Below are 17,581 nucleotides of genomic sequence, written 5' to 3'. Positions count from 1 at the left end.
CCCGAAGAATGGCGAGCGAAGCGAGCCCGTGAGGGTACTTTTCGGGTACCCTGTTCGGCCGTAGCTCCTCCCCCTGGTGACGTGTCTCCTCCCCCAGTGACGTCAGTAGGGCCTTTCTCCCACTGCGATTTGGAACCAAACGATGGGGTATAGGAGCAGGAGGGGGGCAGGCCTGGTCCTGGAGGTAGTAGGGTCTCTCCGGACGTCTCTGCATACTCAGAATGCAGCAGCAGGGCAGCTCATGGCTGGGGAAGGGACTAGACATAGCATCTGAGAAGAGGTGAGCACAGGGCCAACCCGAGCTTAATTTTTTTGGTAAATGACTATAGATTTTGGCACCCCTTGATGAGATTAGATTTATAAAGTGACAGCGCGCACTGCAAAAATGGGTGACTGGGGAGGCCGGGAGTTAATGGGTGACAGGGAGATAGCGGGTGACTGGGGTGATGGGAAGATAGTGGGTGACTGCGGAGGCAAGGGTGACTGCGGAGTGGCTAGTGGATGACTTGAAGATAGTAACAGGGTGATATAAAACAATTAATAGAGAGCTATTACAGAAGGTTATATATATATATATATATATATATATATATATATATATATATATATATATGTAGATAGATATATAGATAGATATATAGATAGATATATAGATAGATAGATATATATAGATAGATATATATATATATATATATATAGATAGATATATAGATATATATATATATAGATAGATATATAGATAGATAGGCAGGCGATGGCGCGGCACTCAAGGCTTGAGGAAGAAAACAACAGGCGACAACCACGTCTGCGACGCTTGTTGTTTTCATCCTCAAGCCTTGAGTGCCACGCCGTCGCCTGCCTGCATCCTGTTATTTGCGAGGGCACCGGGTGAAGGTAACCATCATCACAGGAGTGCCGGACACATTGTTCTTTTTCTCATATAATAATATATATTTATTATATTTATTATATATATATTTATTATATATATATATATATATTTATTATATTTATTATATTTATTATATTTATTATATATATATATATTTATTATATTTATTATATATATATATTTATTATATTTATTATAGATATATATTTATTATATATATATATATATATATTTATTATATATTTATTATATATATATATATATTGGAAATAGTTGGCACTCAAGAAAACATGGGTACAGACCGGGGTGCCCTCCTAGAATAAATGCACGATGTAGGTGTTCATGGTGACTGAAGCCACAGTCCACTGACCCAGTGATCGCAAAAACGCGCTATAGCGCATATTTTACCCGATTTTGAGGGAAGGTGACTCACTTTTCTGAAATGGGCGAGTCCCCGGGGACGCGCTATGCTGCATCAGCCAATCACTTCCGGTTAAGTGAGTGATTGATTCCTGTGACTGTGGGGGGAGAAGGTGAGCACCGCGGAGGCGCTGATTAATCACAGACTTGGCGCTGCTGCTTGAACCCTCCGCTAACGGCACCCGTGCTCATGGACTGAGCGCACCGCCTCTCCCCAGGTCCGTTTCCCCGCCGCTCCTGTCAGCCGCTCTGAGCGCGCGGTGTACATCTCCCGCCATTCCAGTCTCCGCGCTGCTGTAAACGGACATCTGGCTGCCGGCTCTCGCCGTGCCTGCCATATGGGCTCTGCCAGCGAGGAGGTGCTTGCACTGTTGCGGGGTGTATGTGGAGGGGGCCAGTTAGTGTGTGTGTGCCTGGGGTACAAAGGGGGATGGTCAATTACTGCTTGTGTGTCCGGGTTGTTTTGGGGGGGCAATTACTGGGTGTTTGCACGGGGTATAAGGGGGGGGGGGGGAGATTATGAGGTTGGCAGATGCTGTGTGTGTGTGTGTGTGTGTGTGTGTGTGTGTGTGTGTGTGTGTGTGTGTGTGTGCGTGTGTGCGTCCGGGGTATAAGGTGGGCAGATGCTGTGTGTGTGAGCGCGTACGGGGTGTGTGGTGGGTAGCTGCTGTGTGTGTGTGCCCGGGGTATGATGCAATGTGTCTCGGCGCTCTACCTGGTGCAATGTGTCTCGGCGCTCTACCTGGTGCAATGTGTCTCGGCGCTCTACTTGGTGCAATGTGTATAACGTGCTCTGCCTGACGCATTGTGTATAACGTGCTCTGCCTGGCGCATTGTGTATAACGTGCTCTGCCTGGCGCATTGTGTATAACGTGCTCTGCCTGGCGCATTGTGTATAACGTGCTCTGCCTGGCGCATTGTGTCTCGGCGCTCTACCTGGTGCAATGTGTATAACGTGCTCTGCCTGGCGCATTGTGTATAACGTGCTCTGCCTGGCGCATTGTGTATAACGTGCTCTGCCTGGCGCATTGTGTAGAATGTGCTCTGCCTGGCGCATTGTGTAGAACGTGCTCTGCCTGGCGCATTGTGTAGAACGTGCTCTGCCTGGCGCATTGTGTAGAACGTGCTCTGCCTGGCGCATTGTGTAGAACGTGCTCTGCCTGGCGCATTGTGTAGAACGTGCTCTGCCTGGCGCATAGTGTAGAACGTGCTCTGCCTGGCGCATGGTGTAGAACGTGCTCTGCTTGGCGCATGGTGTAGAACGTGCTCTGCCTGGCGCATGGTGTAGAACGTGCTCTGCCTGTCGCATGGTGTAGAACGTGCTCTGCCTGGCGCATTGTGTATAAGGTGCTCTGCCTGCTGCAATGTGTATAGCGTGCTCTACCTGGAGCAATGTGTGTAACGTGCTCTGCCTGGCGCATGGTGTAGAACGTGCTCTGCCTGGCGCATGGTGTAGAACGTGCTCTGCCTGGCGCATGGTGTAGAACGTGCTCTGCCTGGCGCATGGTGTAGAACGTGCTCTGCCTGGCGCATGGTGTAGAACGTGCTCTGCCTGGCGCATGGTGTAGAACGTGCTCTGCCTGGCGCATGGTGTAGAACGTGCTCTGCCTGGCGCATGGTGTAGAACGTGCTCTGCCTGGCGCATGGTGTAGAACGTGCTCTGCCTGGCGCATGGTGTAGAACATGCTCTGCCTGGCGCATTGTGTAGAACGTGCTCTGCCTGGCGCATTGTGTATAAGGTGCTCTGCCTGCTGCAATGTGTATAGCGTGCTCTGCCTGGCGCATTGTGTATAAGGTGCTCTGCCTGCTGCAATGTGTATAGCGTGCTCTACCTGGAGCAATGTGTGTAACGTGCTCTGCCTGGCGCATTGTGTAGAACGTGCTCTGCCTGGCGCATTGTGTAGAACGTGCTCTGCCTGGCGCATTGTGTAGAACGTGCTCTGCCTGGCGCATTGTGTAGAACGTGCTCTGCCTGGCGCATTGTGTAGAACGTGCTCTGCCTGGCGCATTGTGTAGAACGTGCTCTGCCTGGCGCATTGTGTAGAACGTGCTCTGCCTGGCGCATGGTGTAGAACGTGCTCTGCCTGGCGCATGGTGCAGAACGTGCTCTGCCTGGCGCATGGTGTAGAACGTGCTCTGCCTGGCGCATGGTGTAGAACGTGCTCTGCCTGGCGCATGGTGTAGAACGTGCTCTGCCTGGCGCATTGTGTAGAACGTGCTCTGCCTGGCGCATTGTGTATAAGGTGCTCTGCCTGCTGCAATGTGTATAGCGTGCTCTGCCTGGAGCAATGTGTGTAACGTGCTCTGCCTGGCGCATTGTGTAGAACGTGCTCTGCCTGGCGCATTGTGTAGAACGTGCTCTGCCTGGCGCATTGTGTAGAACGTGCTCTGCCTGGCGCATTGTGTAGAACGTGCTCTGCCTGGCGCATTGTGTAGAACGTGCTCTGCCTGGCGCATTGTGTAGAACGTGCTCTGCCTGGCGCATTGTGTAGAACGTGCTCTGCCTGGCGCATTGTGTAGAACGTGCTCTGCCTGGCGCATTGTGTAGAACGTGCTCTGCCTGGCGCATTGTGTAGAACGTGCTCTGCCTGGCGCATGGTGTAGAACGTGCTCTGCCTGGCGCATGGTGTAGAACGTGCTCTGCCTGTCGCATTGTGTAGAACGTGCTCTGCCTGTCGCATTGTGTAGAACGTGCTCTGCCTGGCGCATTGTGTATAAGGTGCTCTGCCTGGCGCATTGTGTATAAGGTGCTCTACCTGGAGCAATGTGTGTAACGTGCTCTGCCTGCTTCAATGTGTATAGCGTGCTCTACCTGGAGCAATGTGTGTAACGTGCTCTGCCTGCTGCAATGTGTGTAGCATGCTCTACTGGGCGCATTGTGTGTACCGTGCTCTACCTGGTGCATTGTGTATAATGTGCTTTACCTGGCACAATGTTTATATTTGATTTACCTGGTGCAATGTGTCTTAAGTGTTCTACCTGGTGCAATGTTTATATGTGCTCTACCTGGTGCAATGTATATAACGTGCTCTACCGGGCGCATTGCGTATAACGAGCTTTACTGGCGCAGTGTGTATAAAGTGCTCTACCTGGCGTAATGTGTATAACGTGCTCTGCCTGGTGCAATGTGTATAAAGTGCTCTACCTGGTGCAATGTGTATAACGTGTTCTACCTGGTGCAATGTGTATAATGTGCTCTACTTGGAGCAAAGTGTATAGCGAGCTGTACCTGGAGCAAAGTGTATAACGTGCTGTACCTGGTGCAATATGTATAATGTGCTCTACCTGGTGCAATATGTATAACGTGCTCTACCTGGTGCAGTGTGTATAGGAGGTTCTACCTGGTGCAATCTGTATAAGCAGCGCTACTGTGTGGTGTAATGTGAATTGGCACTATTATGTGATCACGCCCCTTCTGCATGAAGCCACGCCCCTCAAATTTTGCGGCGCGCCTCCGGCACGCACTGCCTATACTTTACAATCTAGTAAGGTGGAACACCAATTCACTTTCTGCCTAAGGGCACCAAAATGTCTAGTTACAGCTCTGGTGCAGGGTGTCCTGCATGCTACACAGCCCAGCAGCACTGTCACCCCCATCCCCCCCCACCTTGCAACACTTTTGTAGTGTCCAAACAAGATTAAGATTAATAATTCATCATTCCGATGGGACCCAGAAAAAGACCGCTAGGACCCCAATTTTTGAAAGTGAGGGGTCCCTGGGACCCACTTTTTTTTTGGATCAGTGCGATCACTGCTAACCCCCTCACCACAGAAACAGGCGGCACTCCACGGATTTGGTGTGAAACAAAAATTTATAAGACAAACTGCATGACGAGTCCAACGTTTCAACACCGCGCCGGGTGTTTTTGTCAAGGACACATGGTCCTTGACAAAAACACCCGTCGCGGTGTTGAAACGTTGGACTCGTCATGCAGTTTGTCTTATAAATTTTTGTTTCACACCAAATCCGTGGAGTGCCGCCTGTTTCTGTGGTGAGGGGGTCAGTGGACTGTGGCTTCAGTCACCATGAACACCTACAGTGTGTGTGTGTGTGTGTGTGTGTGTGTGTGTGTGTGTGTGTATATATATATATATATATATATATATATATATATATATATATATATATATATATCAGACTCGGTGGCCACTGTATAAAGAACATATAATGATAGGGAGACAACATAATACTAATAAATAGAGAAGAGGGACTATACAGGGTGCTTCTCCTGCCTGGCCTCCCTCTCCCCTCACCTTGCTCACTTGCCTCAGCCCCAAGCGGTTGGGGGATAAGATGAACTTGCCGGTCGGGCCGCCCAGAGAGCTCTGTCCGGTCTTTAACATCTGGCTGCTTCGGGTTAGCAGCACAGGCTCGCCTCCGCTCCCTCCCTGGCTGCTAGCCGCCCGTCTCTTCTTCTGTCCACGACCTCTGCCCCGGCCTGAATGGCCCCAGCGGCAGGCACCTCCGCGCGCTCTCTCTCTCCCACCGCTGCTGCTGGCCGCGCGCTATCTCCCTTGCGGGCGGGTGGGCAGCGGCACATGCGGGTGAACAGTCGGCGGCTTGCGGCGGGATTTGTTACGTGTGTGCCAGACCACAGTGCCCTTAATTGTTTCCTTAACTCTCCTAACTGCAGCTGCACAATTTGAGGAAGCTGTGGGCCTATTTTGGAGAGTGGGCCTGGAGCTGCAGCTCCATTAGCCCCATTGTTAATCCGGCCCTGGCTGTGGGTATAGTGATGTACAGCGATGTGTGCTGAGCGATCTGTGCTAACTAGATCGCTTAGCACACAGGCACAAATCGCCCCGTGTCTATGGGGCATAAGAAAACCAGTTGTAGTGATTTGTTTCTTAGAAACATATTCAATCGTCTAGTCCATCATTTTGCCAATTTCATGCAGTGTAATTAACATTGTGCCCATATATCTTTCAGCCAGGGTTGGAAAAAAAGCAACAGTTTCCACACAAAAAAAAAAAAACCTTATTGGGGTTTAAACTATTTTTTTTCCCCGCATTAATGTATCAATGAAAAAAATATTGAATCATGTATTAGAAACCTTGACCAACCATGTTTTAATGCTTTCTAACATTACTAATGTTATTAAGCTTTGGTCCGATTTATTTTACATATTTCAATAAAACCAATTTTTTACTGCTTATTATTCTTATTACATCTGAATCTATGTAGACTAAACATATTAATACATACAAAGTACACTCGTAGAGAGATGAAACCGAAAACAACAAGTTAATGTTAAGCATTAGTCTTGCTTATTATGATTAAATAAAATTGAATAGTAATACAAAATGGAAAATGCAAAAGCTCTTTTCAGAGAAACATTCCAACAAAAAGGAGTTAAGCATAAGCACTGGGCATGTCACTGGCATTAAATAAAAACCCTTTAAAAAAAAAAAAAAAAAAAAAAAGGCATTTTTTTTTTTAACAAGTAACGGCGCCGTGCCTTTACTAACAGCATTATAAAAAGAAAGCAGAGTCTTTTTTATTAAATATAAAAAACAAACATTTGGTTTAAACCAACCAACCCTGCTTTCAGCACATAGAAATTCGGTTCCGGTATGAATGGTCGACCATGTTATGGTCGACAGTCATTAGGTCGACCACTATTGGTCGACATTTACATTGTCGACATGGACACATGGTCGACCCATGAAAAGGTCGACATGAGTTTTTTTACTTTTTTTGGTGTTGTTTTTTGCGTAAAGTGACTGGGAACCCCAATTAGTACACCACTTCGCTCGCCATGCTTCGGGCATGGTGCCTTCGCTCCGCTAGGCACAGATTACCGTTCCAATCGTAGTCCACGTGGATCGTAAAGTATGGAAAAGTTCCCAAAAAGAAAAAAAGTTAAAAAAACTCATGTCGACAGTTTCATGTGTCGACCATGTGTCCATGTCGACCATGTCAATGTCGATCAATAGTGGTCGACCTAATGACTGTCGACCATAACATGGTCGACCATGTGAACGGATACCTGGAAATTCACAGTACCAATTCAAAATGCTCAACCCCTCAAACCCATTAGTCAGTTCGTCACCTAAATCATTCGCTGTATGACATACCTTACAGGTCAAACAGTGAACTCTGGTTTGATCCTTAGGCTGGGTACACACCTGACTGACCCATCTAACAATTGGTAAGTGCATATACACTTACCAATCATCAACCCGATGCATCGTGCCTGACGTCCTAAATGGGCGGGCTTTTTAAAGTGCCCGCCCAGGGGGGGCGTGGCCTGACTGGAGAGACGGCTGGAAGCAGGAAAGCAGAGCTCCTGCTTAAAACACATTAAACTCCAGCTGCAATCAGATTTCCTAGCCCCTTCATACACCTACAGTCCTCCCTGTGGCTCTGGTTGCCTGGGCGCTTGGTCGCGGAGCCGGGAGACCGTTTTCACGGTCTTTGCGGGTTGGGGCCTATGCCGGGTGCCGGAGCCGCGGGCTAAATTTTCATCCATGGCCCGACGAGAAGCTCCGTGAACGGAGTGGAAGCCGGAGCTGCCCGCGACCGCCGGGACTCGCTCACCACTGACTGCCGAGAAGCCTCTGAGACCCCCTGTAACAAGGTTGGTGCCCTGTGATACGCCTGCTGACACCCGGCGCTCGAGGAGACGGAGGGACCCGCGAGACCGCACTTCCGGTGCTACGGCAGCGCGGCTCTGTCCCTGCCAGACGCGGACACACTGCGAGGCAGCTGTGCCCTCCCTGCACCCTCTCCCCCTGACAATATAAGCTACTGCCACTAAGTGAGGTGGAGGGAGGCATATAAGCTCCACAGTTAAAAGAGAGGACTGGGGGAGGCCACCTGACACACTTGGTCTATCCCATTACAGCACTAACAGAAGCACCACAGACCCACCAAGCCTCACTTCCCTTCATCCTCAGCTGATCAAATCCTTCCTCTGAGCTGGCTGTCTTCCAGATTACATTATAGTGGGACAGAATTGCCCCTATACCATCACTGTTGATTCTCAGAAGAGGTGCTGTTTCTCCAGTCTGTTGCCACAAAGTGAATTACACCTCCTACCCCCTCCTCTTGTCGTCACGTATGTGGGAGAGGAGTGCGATTATTTCATTACTTACTGATTAATCTTTCGTGGGCGTGCTCATACGGTGATGCCGCTGGCCGGATTGCCGTTGTAACTGAAATATTACACCACTGAATATATTTACCACGCTCTCTAAATCTACCTGCTCGCCCTCCCGCATAGATTGGCGACATCAAATTTATACCCGGTTAACACAATTGCATTCCGCTGACAACTTGGTGGACTACGCCCACCCTCAGTTGACACATTTCGCAGCGATATGTGAACCCGCACCACCCGCAGCTGTGATGTAGAACTCTTCATGCTTCCGTAACCAAAGGTTTACCATCCCATCTATCCGACCTTCATGAGCTCATAATTATTATTATGGACAAATTCTTAACTTCTTTTGCACCAAAACCACAAAGATATAGGAGTGGAAACAAACGCGGGGAACCGAGCCCCATCTCTCCGCCACTGTCCTTCAATCCTGTCGGTTTAGACGGCGAAGTTGAATCATCAACTACCATGGCTCCAAAAGCTCCCCCTGCTCCTCCTTCCTATTCGGAAATAGTGAAAGCAATCAAGGAAACCGTGGAACTGTTACTACAAGCACAGGCAGACAAATTTATGACCGCAGTATCGGACCTTAAATCAGAGCTTGGGTCTATTACTCGCAGAATCTCGGTGAATGAGAATAGGATTGGAGCTAACTTCAAGGAAATCGAAGATCTTAAGGAACAGGTCGTATCTTTAACATCTTCACGCCAACATATGATGATGAAGATAGACGACCTGGAAAATCGTTCGATATGTAACAACCTGAGAATTGTAGGCCTTAAAGAATCACTGAAAGGCCCTGATCTTCTAAAATTTCTACTCTCCGACCTGCCAGTCCTCCTAGGTATCCCGGAAGAACCATCTTCGATGGAAATTGAACGAGCTCATAGACTGGGTCCGCCACGTGACTAACCAAACTAGACCCCGCCCGGTTATCTTTAAATGCTTAAACTTTAGGCATAAAGAACTGATGTGGTCTGCGGCGCGGAGCAAAGGCCCACTTCAATGGGATGGCCAACGGCTGTTTCTCTTCCAGGATTATTCCGCAGAAGTCTCTAGAGCCAGAAGGGAAATGTCTCCAATATGCTCTCAACTGGTGAAAAGTGGTATCCGTTTTGCCCTCCTGTATCCTGCGCGATTACGCATTTTCACTCCGCAAGGTCCGAAAGATTTCACTTCAGTGGACTCAGCTAAGGACTTTGTGACGGAGCTTGAGGCACCCATACGGTCACCCTCAGCCTCACACCCGTCTTCTCCGAGCAGAGCAGATGATAACGACTGAAACCTGATTTCAGGACTTAGTCCATATTATTATGCTGGTTGATATAGTTGATGTTTCTCATCTATTGCGGGGTGGATGTGGTTTAACTACTACCGTGTTAGCTTAGTAATCACTCCATTCTCTTTATATTAGGGTCATAGTGATGTTTCTTAAAGTTCATTATCTTGGTATTGCCTGTTGGTTATGCTGTTATTCCTTTGTTTTTTTCTATTTTTGTTCTACATTGCAGCGAGCCCATGCAGACAGTATATACTGATGTATGCTGGTGTGGACGCTCCCATATATTGTTTTTGTCTTAACCTTTATCTTTACTTTACTTTCAACTTTCTGACTTTTTCTTTCTTCTTCTCTATTCCTTCTTACCTGAAGATGCCTAGCTGGTGGGGGTGGGGATTGTCTATGTTCACGATACTCTGGATTAATTATATAAGGAGACTTCTCGTCTCAAGACCTGACACGGTCCTTCTGTATTCTCCTACCGATGGTATAAATGTCACATCTTAATATAATATCGTGGAACGTAAGGGGTATTAATTCTCCTATCAAACGGAGACGTATCCTTACCTACTTAAATAAAATAAAAGCGGATGTCTCTATGCTCCAGGAGACACATTTGACCCCTGCTGAACACGCTAAACTTACCATGCTTAGACAAGAAGTTGTAGCTTTTTCTTCATTCTCCTCTAAGGCTAGAGTGGTTGCGATCCTTATCCGTAAGGGAGTGGTGTTTGACATACACCATCAGATTATTGACCCCCTAGGTAGATACATTGTCCTAGATATAACTTTGGAAGGCACAAGACTGACCTTGTGCAATGTCTATGCCCCGGCTGTCTATGATAAATCATTTTATCTTGAAATAATAAATATTCTCCGCCCATATTCGCATACCTCCCTTATTGTTGGAGGAGATATGAATATGGTGTCCTCTCTGGTCTTGGACAGGAAGGGTACCTCGTCCCAGATGACCCGATTTCCCGGGATCAATCTGGATTACATGTCTGCACAACTGGGACTGATTGATGTATGGCGTCTCCATAACCCCGTAGAACTGGAATATACTTACTACTCTTCAACCCATAATTCCTTTTCACGTATTGATTATTTTTTTGTTTCCACTGATCTGTCCCCCAGGATCATTGAGGCGGCTATTAACCCCATAACTATTTCAGACCATGCCCCTATATCGATTGTGCTACAGGGTAGACTTACTTTAGGTACTAACTCACATTGGAGATTCCCTGCCAAGATGGCGGCCTCTCCAGACTTTAAAACTATGTTGATGACTTCCTGGGACTCTTACGCACTTAATAACTCTACCCACACATCTGATTCTGCCTTGTTTTGGCAGACGGCTAAAGCTGTTTTACGAGGAGACATAATTGCATACATGGCGAAATATAGACAAGACCAAGACGCCGCATATAGGGCGACACAATCTGTACTCACTTCCTCATTTCAAAAATTTAAATCCTCACCCACGTTATCTAACAAACAGAAATATAGGGACGCTAAGACCCAGTTTGATCACACTCTGACACAAATGGACAATAGATTCCTTATTGCAGGAAAGTATAAATTTTTTCAATATGGAGATAAACCTAGCCGAATGCTTTCCAATCTACTTAAATCTGATAAGGGGCCCCAACATGTAACAGCTCTGAAAGACCCATCCTCTGGTATACAATCTGCAGGGAAGGCGATCACAGATATTTTTCACTCCTTTTATACCGATCTCTACTCACATAGCGACATCGATCAGCCTACTAAAAACTCCTTTTGGAAAACATTACTGTTGCCACAGATCTCCTCAGATCAGTCGGACTCCCTTACGGCCCCTGTCACTGTCACTGAAGTGACAGAGCTATTAAAACCCTTAAACCACTGAAGACCCCGGGCCCAGATGGCTTATCCGGAGAATTCTTTAAATTGCTCTCTCCTAAAATAGTGGACTCTCTAACGGCCTTTTTTAATTCTATTTTTACCAACCTTACTATCCCACACTATTTCAACTCGGCCCTAATTCGAGTTATACCCAAACCTGGTAGAGACCCGCTCCTCCCGTCCTCTTACCGCCCTATCTCCTTACTTAATGTGGACTACAAATTGTTTACTAAACTGCTGGCAGATCGGCTAAAATCTATCTTGCCTGAAATAATCCATGAAGATCAAACCGGTTTTATCTCAGGCAGACACTCGGGGACCAATATCCGTAAGGTTCTGACAGTTATACAGTCCCTGGGCAAGGTGGAGACAGGTGATCCCACTTTCCTACTGTCCTTGGACGCCGAAAAGGCGTTTGATTTGGTGACGTGGGACCACCTGTTTGAGGCACTCCAACGTTTCGGATTTCCTGACAGATTTATAGCCGTTATACGCACTATATACCATAATGCCTCTACACAAATTTACACGAACAGATATCTGTCACGGCCCTTAATGATTCATAGGGGGACTAGACAGGGATGCCCCTTATCTCCTCTGCTTTTTGCGGCAGCCTCGGAACCACTGGCTATAGCACTGAGAGACAATTACCGACCTTTTCGGGTATCTCGGTAGGGGAAAGAGAAGTTAAACTTGGATTATTCGCAGATGATATGATTTTATTTGTCTCAAACCCCCGTACTTCGATACCAGCTATTTTTGACACCATACACTGTTTTAGTACCTTTGCCGGTTACCGCATAAATACACATAAATCTGAATTACTCCCCCTGACTAACATAAAAGACCACCACATCTATACTGACTTCGCTTCTCAATTTACGCTGACCCCTACTAAACTAAAATACTTAGGTATTTATATCCCTTCAGAACTCTCCCGGCTGTATATATTCAATTATACACCCATTATCCAACAAATTAAAACACGCTTAGAAACCTGGAAAGATCTTAAACTTTCTCTATTGGGCAGGATAGTGGTGATAAAGACCGTTATATTCCCAAAACTGGCTTATTTGCTCCAGATGCTCCCCGTTACGATTACTAAACAAGACTCCCTACTCTGCTCGCAAATATTTTCAAAATTTATATGGAAAAATGCTAAGCCTCGCATGCCCAAAGCCCGAACTTATGTTAACAAACGAAAAGGTGGTCTGAGTATGCCCAATGTGACGATGTTTGCTAGAGCAGCACTATTTAAGTTCGCCTCAGACTGGCTGCTCCGGTCAAATATAGCTACGAACCTGGAATTGGAAGAAGCATTATTTTTCCCTTATTCCCCTGCAGCACTGCTTCACACACCATTATCTAAACTACCCCAGGAGCTTAAGACTAATATTTTGTTTTGGGATACTTATAGGACCTGGATCTCCACTCATAAATTATTCCATACTAACCCTTTTGAGTCACCGTATATACCCTTATGGGGCAACCCTAATTTCCCCTCTTCTTTAGATAATCGCCACTTTTACACATGGAAATGTAAAGGAATTTGTTCTATCAGGGATGTCTTTGATCCTGGTGGACAGATGCTCTCCTTTCAGCAACTACGTGACAGATTTTCTTTGCCCCACACTAACTTCTTTATGTATCTCCAAGCGCGCCATTACATTAACTCCCTTGGTGACCCCCTGGGTAAAAAGACCTCTACTCGAACAATACTCGACACTCTCACGTTTTGCAGACATAATCCATTCAAAATTCGTTATCTTTACAGTGACCTGATTGAAGTGTCAGCCCCCTCTTGGTCCCCTCTCTCTGCTTCCTGGTGGCGGGAGCTCCCGGAGGTACCCGAGATGGGCGAGATTTCTGCGAACACTGAATTGGTCCTAAAGGCTCTAAAATCCGCTACACTACAAGAAATACATTTAAGAACTCTAAACAGGATGTATATAGCTCCCTCTCAAAGACAACACTTCCGACCTGGTGAGACGGGCAGTTGCCCTAAATGTGGAGTGAGTGGAGCATCCCTCGCACACAATCTCTGGTTATGTGGGAAAATTAAACGGTTCTGGCGTAAGATTCTCCAGTATCTATCCCGTTTACTTAAATTACCTCTTCCAGAAGAAGTTGGCCCGTTGCTGTTCGCAGACTTCTCGCCCTGGCTGTCGCGGTTTGACCTTGCTCCTGTGATAACTTTACTGACTGTGATGGTCACGGTGGCGAAACAGGTGATACTGCGACATTGGATATATAAAACTGCTCCATCGCTGGGAGAATGGGAATCTGCCTTATTAGACGTACTCTTTTGTGAGAGACGAATGGCCACTTTTCAAATTGAAAATGGAGTGATGATTTTCTACAAAAAATGGGGAACCTATATAGAGACTTTACCCCTAGACAGGCGTGAATGTATCTGGAAGGTATTCCGAGACACAACATGGTATTGGACTAGCCGGATAGTGGGAACAATTACTTGACCACAGGTGGGCTGAAAGATAGATATGACTGAGATGCCCTCCTTATAGCATCGACACTCCTCATTAGGGTTTTACATAACACAACATTCACTCCAAACCCATGATCTACTCTTCTCACCCAGAATATGGATTTGATCCCCCCCCCACGGCAGCATACGCTGCCCATTTACGGTACCTCGTTACTAGTTCTTTCTCTTTGCTCTCTATGTTATCCTTTTCTCTCTCCTTTCCTTTCTTTTCCTTTCTCTTTCCTATCTCTACTTCCCTTCAACTGATGTGATATTTAACTCATTTGTTTGGACTGTTCCTTATTATTGGAGGAGATGGTGCACGAAGGTAAAGCATCCCCTAATACGGTTACTACCATTATTACTAAACAGATGAGTCTGCATTATTTGATGTAAACTGTTTCTATTTTTCTTCTTCTCTTACAAAAAAACAAAACAAAACTGTACAGCTTTCAATTCTCTGTATTTTATTCATTCTAGAATTTGAATATATGTCACTGCTAAATATTCTTGTACCTTAATATCTGACAACGTATGTTGTGACTTTATGGCTGTCTAATAAAGAAAATTTATTAAAAGTGCCCGCCCAGTTGATATGTCATTCACCAGCAGTCCCTGCAGCAAGTGTACAGTAGTTCAGGGGTCTCCTGAACACACCACCAGATGCCCCAATATATCAGATATCGGCTGTGTTGCAGGGCTGATGTGATATGTCTGTGAATAGTTCACAGACATATTGCCTGTACACAGCTGCCGATGAACTACAGATATATCACCATTATATCTGTCAGTGTATACACAGCATTACATTACAGCAACAGTGTATGGAGCCAGTCATATCTAGTAATCAAGATTATTTGTTTCTTCTTAAGGAGCAAGGGTAGATGTACATCTGTCGATCTTTTTATAAATGACTCATCCTAGTTTAGCATTTGTTACAGTGGGTGTAGTACGGCTGACCGGCGGTCTCCTGACCGCCGGTCAGCTTACCCACGCCGGGATCCCGGCAGCATACCGACGCCGGGATCCCGGCGGGGAGGGCGAGTGCAGCAAGCCCCTTGCGGGCTCGCTGCGCTCGCCACGCTGCGCGCTCGGTGCACGGGTTCTATTCCCACTCTATGGGTGTCGTGGAAATAGTCCCTGTTGGTCGGCATGCCGACCATCGGGACAGTGACTCGTCGGGCTGGTGGAGGAGGTCATGTGACTGTCGGTCAGGTGTAGTACGGCTGACCGGCGGTCAGGTCAGCTTACCGACGCCGGGATCCCAGTAGCTGACCGGCGGTCACATGAATACCACCCGTTACAGTAGCCACTTTGAGTCCATCAGTTTTAGAGGGGTTCCCTAGTTATAATAATACTTAATAACTGAATGAACACTATCCTGCACCTCTGTGGCGCTTCTAAGTAATTACAGAAAATACGGCAAAAAAAAAAAAAAAAACACAGCATTGATAAGCCACTCCGCAAAGCTGTTCTGTCCCCATGTACTTAATACAGGTTTCAGAACCCCGATACAACAGGTTTGAAAACGTTCCAAGAAAACAGGAAGAAATATAAAATTTAGAAAACAAGAATAAAAAAAATAAAAAAAGTAATGTAGCTATAATCAAGCCTTTTAGGGAAAAATGTCCATTCCAAGTTCACTAGTGGCTGTAAAACATACAAAGGTATAGCCATGCTTGCACAAGATGATCATAGTAATCAACCTAACCTGCTTTACAGTCTATTTTTGGAACGCTACCTGCAGGCTAAACATACTCATCTTGCAATGCTATCTACTTCTAATACTATAAATAACCCAATATTGTAATGTCTTATACATTGAAACTCTATAACGATAACAGATTAGCAATAATAATAATAAAGTAAATTACAATTTATACAAAACATTAGCTTCCAGAAAGTTTTAGAATGCCAACATTCTTTAAATCCCTTATAAAAGAAAGCAACAATCAAAACTAAATGAAGCCACTTCTAACTACATGGATCTAATTCGGTCAGATGTGGTTGGATTGTTGAGAATAAAAAAATACAGCAATTGCTTAATAATCTACAAACACATGAAATTGCCGCCTGTGATCCCTACACTTGGATCTTATAATAGATGACATCCTGTGACTCAGTCAGTGACTACTGGCTATTTTGGCATCAATGGCCCGCATGACAATATCCAGCTTCCAGTACACAGGGAAGGGAAGACTGACGTGTTTCTTAATGAAGCTATATGGGTGTGCACTGGATCCTAGCAACAGAATTACTGGAGCAGTAATAATGGACCTGTCATCTTTTTATTATAATAGTAAAAACATAAAACAGGCAGAATATGATGCAACCCATGTGAAGGGCTGGACAGATACACACAATCCTGTCTATTATATCACAGGGGCCCAGGGCAACCACTACAATGTCGGGACCAGTCACATAATGTATAGATAACACTGTATGCAACACAGGGACAGTCGTGGATACATGCATTATGTCACACAGACTAGGGGGCATGCTAAGGTCACATACAGTCTAGGGATATGACGTCACGTACAGACCATGGGCCGTCACACACACACACACTATGACATCACACATCGCTCACCCTTTCCGCCTCGCAGCGCTGGGCCTCCAGGTCCCGGGCATGGAGTCTCTCCCCCAGGCTCTGGTACTCCCCCAGCCGCTGCTCCAGCTGCCTCCGGCTGCCATCCGCCTGCATCATCAGCTCTGAGTGCCGCTTCTCCAGCCGGCTCCGAGCCACTTCCGTGCGCTGCACCTGCTCCTGCAGCGCCGCCAGGTCCTCCTGCAGCCCTGCCTGGCGGCCGGACGCGCTCCAGAGGTTGAAGGCCAGGAAGGCGATGACCATTAGTAACACCACCAACACAAAGGGAGGCAGGCGGCCCGTGCGCCGCGGGGCTCCAAACCCCACCATGACAGCAGCCCCCGCGGCCTGGCCCTCCCTAGCTCTCGCTCTCTGGTCTCTGCTCCGAGACTTTCTCCCTTCTCCGGCGCCGCCGAACCTGCTGACAGCTAACCCGAGAAACAACCAGGCGGCCCAATCGAGTGACGGATCACCGGCCTCAGTAAAGCAATGATTGGCTCGGGCGGCAGCACTGACCCCGCCCCAATGTTGGGTTGAAGCGCAGAGTAACCGACCGTAAAGCTTTAGTGAAGAGGAACATCTGCGGTGCGCATGCGCGCTGGAGTTCCGCATTCGTTGTCATGGCCGCGTTGTCTGTCTCCGGGGGCGTGGCCAGGACATCCGGTTACTATGGAGATGGTACTATTAAGCACAGTTTTACTAGTTAATCTGTGGGGAGTCTCCAAATGCTGTGCTTCTACTACACGTTTATCGTGGCAAAACTGTCCAGAAATTCCACTCCCTGGTTCTAAAGAATCTGTCCATGGAAATTTTTGCCACTGCAAAATGGGATTTTTAGTGATGTATGTAAATGCACAACGAAAGTCTTCATGTTCTTGTATGCTGATTCTTAGCATTTATTCTTATTCTCTGAACTGTGGGGTCTATT

The 17,581-nt window shown here is 46.7% G+C and overlaps 1 protein-coding gene across 2 annotated transcripts in view; it reads right to left on the bottom strand.

The window, feature by feature from the left end:
- GOLM2 (golgi membrane protein 2) overlaps positions 1-17,214 on the bottom strand; it is a 119,523-nt gene extending 102,309 nt beyond the window's left edge. The window contains exon 1 of one of the 2 annotated variants that reach the window (XM_063925485.1): positions 16,657-17,214. In XM_063925485.1, coding sequence (XP_063781555.1) covers positions 16,657-16,983 — 327 coding nt within the window. In that variant the 5' untranslated portion in view covers positions 16,984-17,214. The remainder of the gene's footprint in view (positions 1-16,656) is intronic. The other variant, XM_063925484.1, reaches the window with a different exon arrangement.
- Between the last annotated feature and the right edge of the window lie 367 nt (positions 17,215-17,581).

Source organism: Pseudophryne corroboree, chromosome 6, assembly GCF_028390025.1.
Source record: "Pseudophryne corroboree isolate aPseCor3 chromosome 6, aPseCor3.hap2, whole genome shotgun sequence".
Classification (NCBI taxonomy): domain Eukaryota; kingdom Metazoa; phylum Chordata; class Amphibia; order Anura; family Myobatrachidae; genus Pseudophryne; species Pseudophryne corroboree.
The sequence above is the reverse complement of the archived record's forward strand: the minus strand, read 5'-3'. Positions and strand labels throughout refer to the sequence as shown.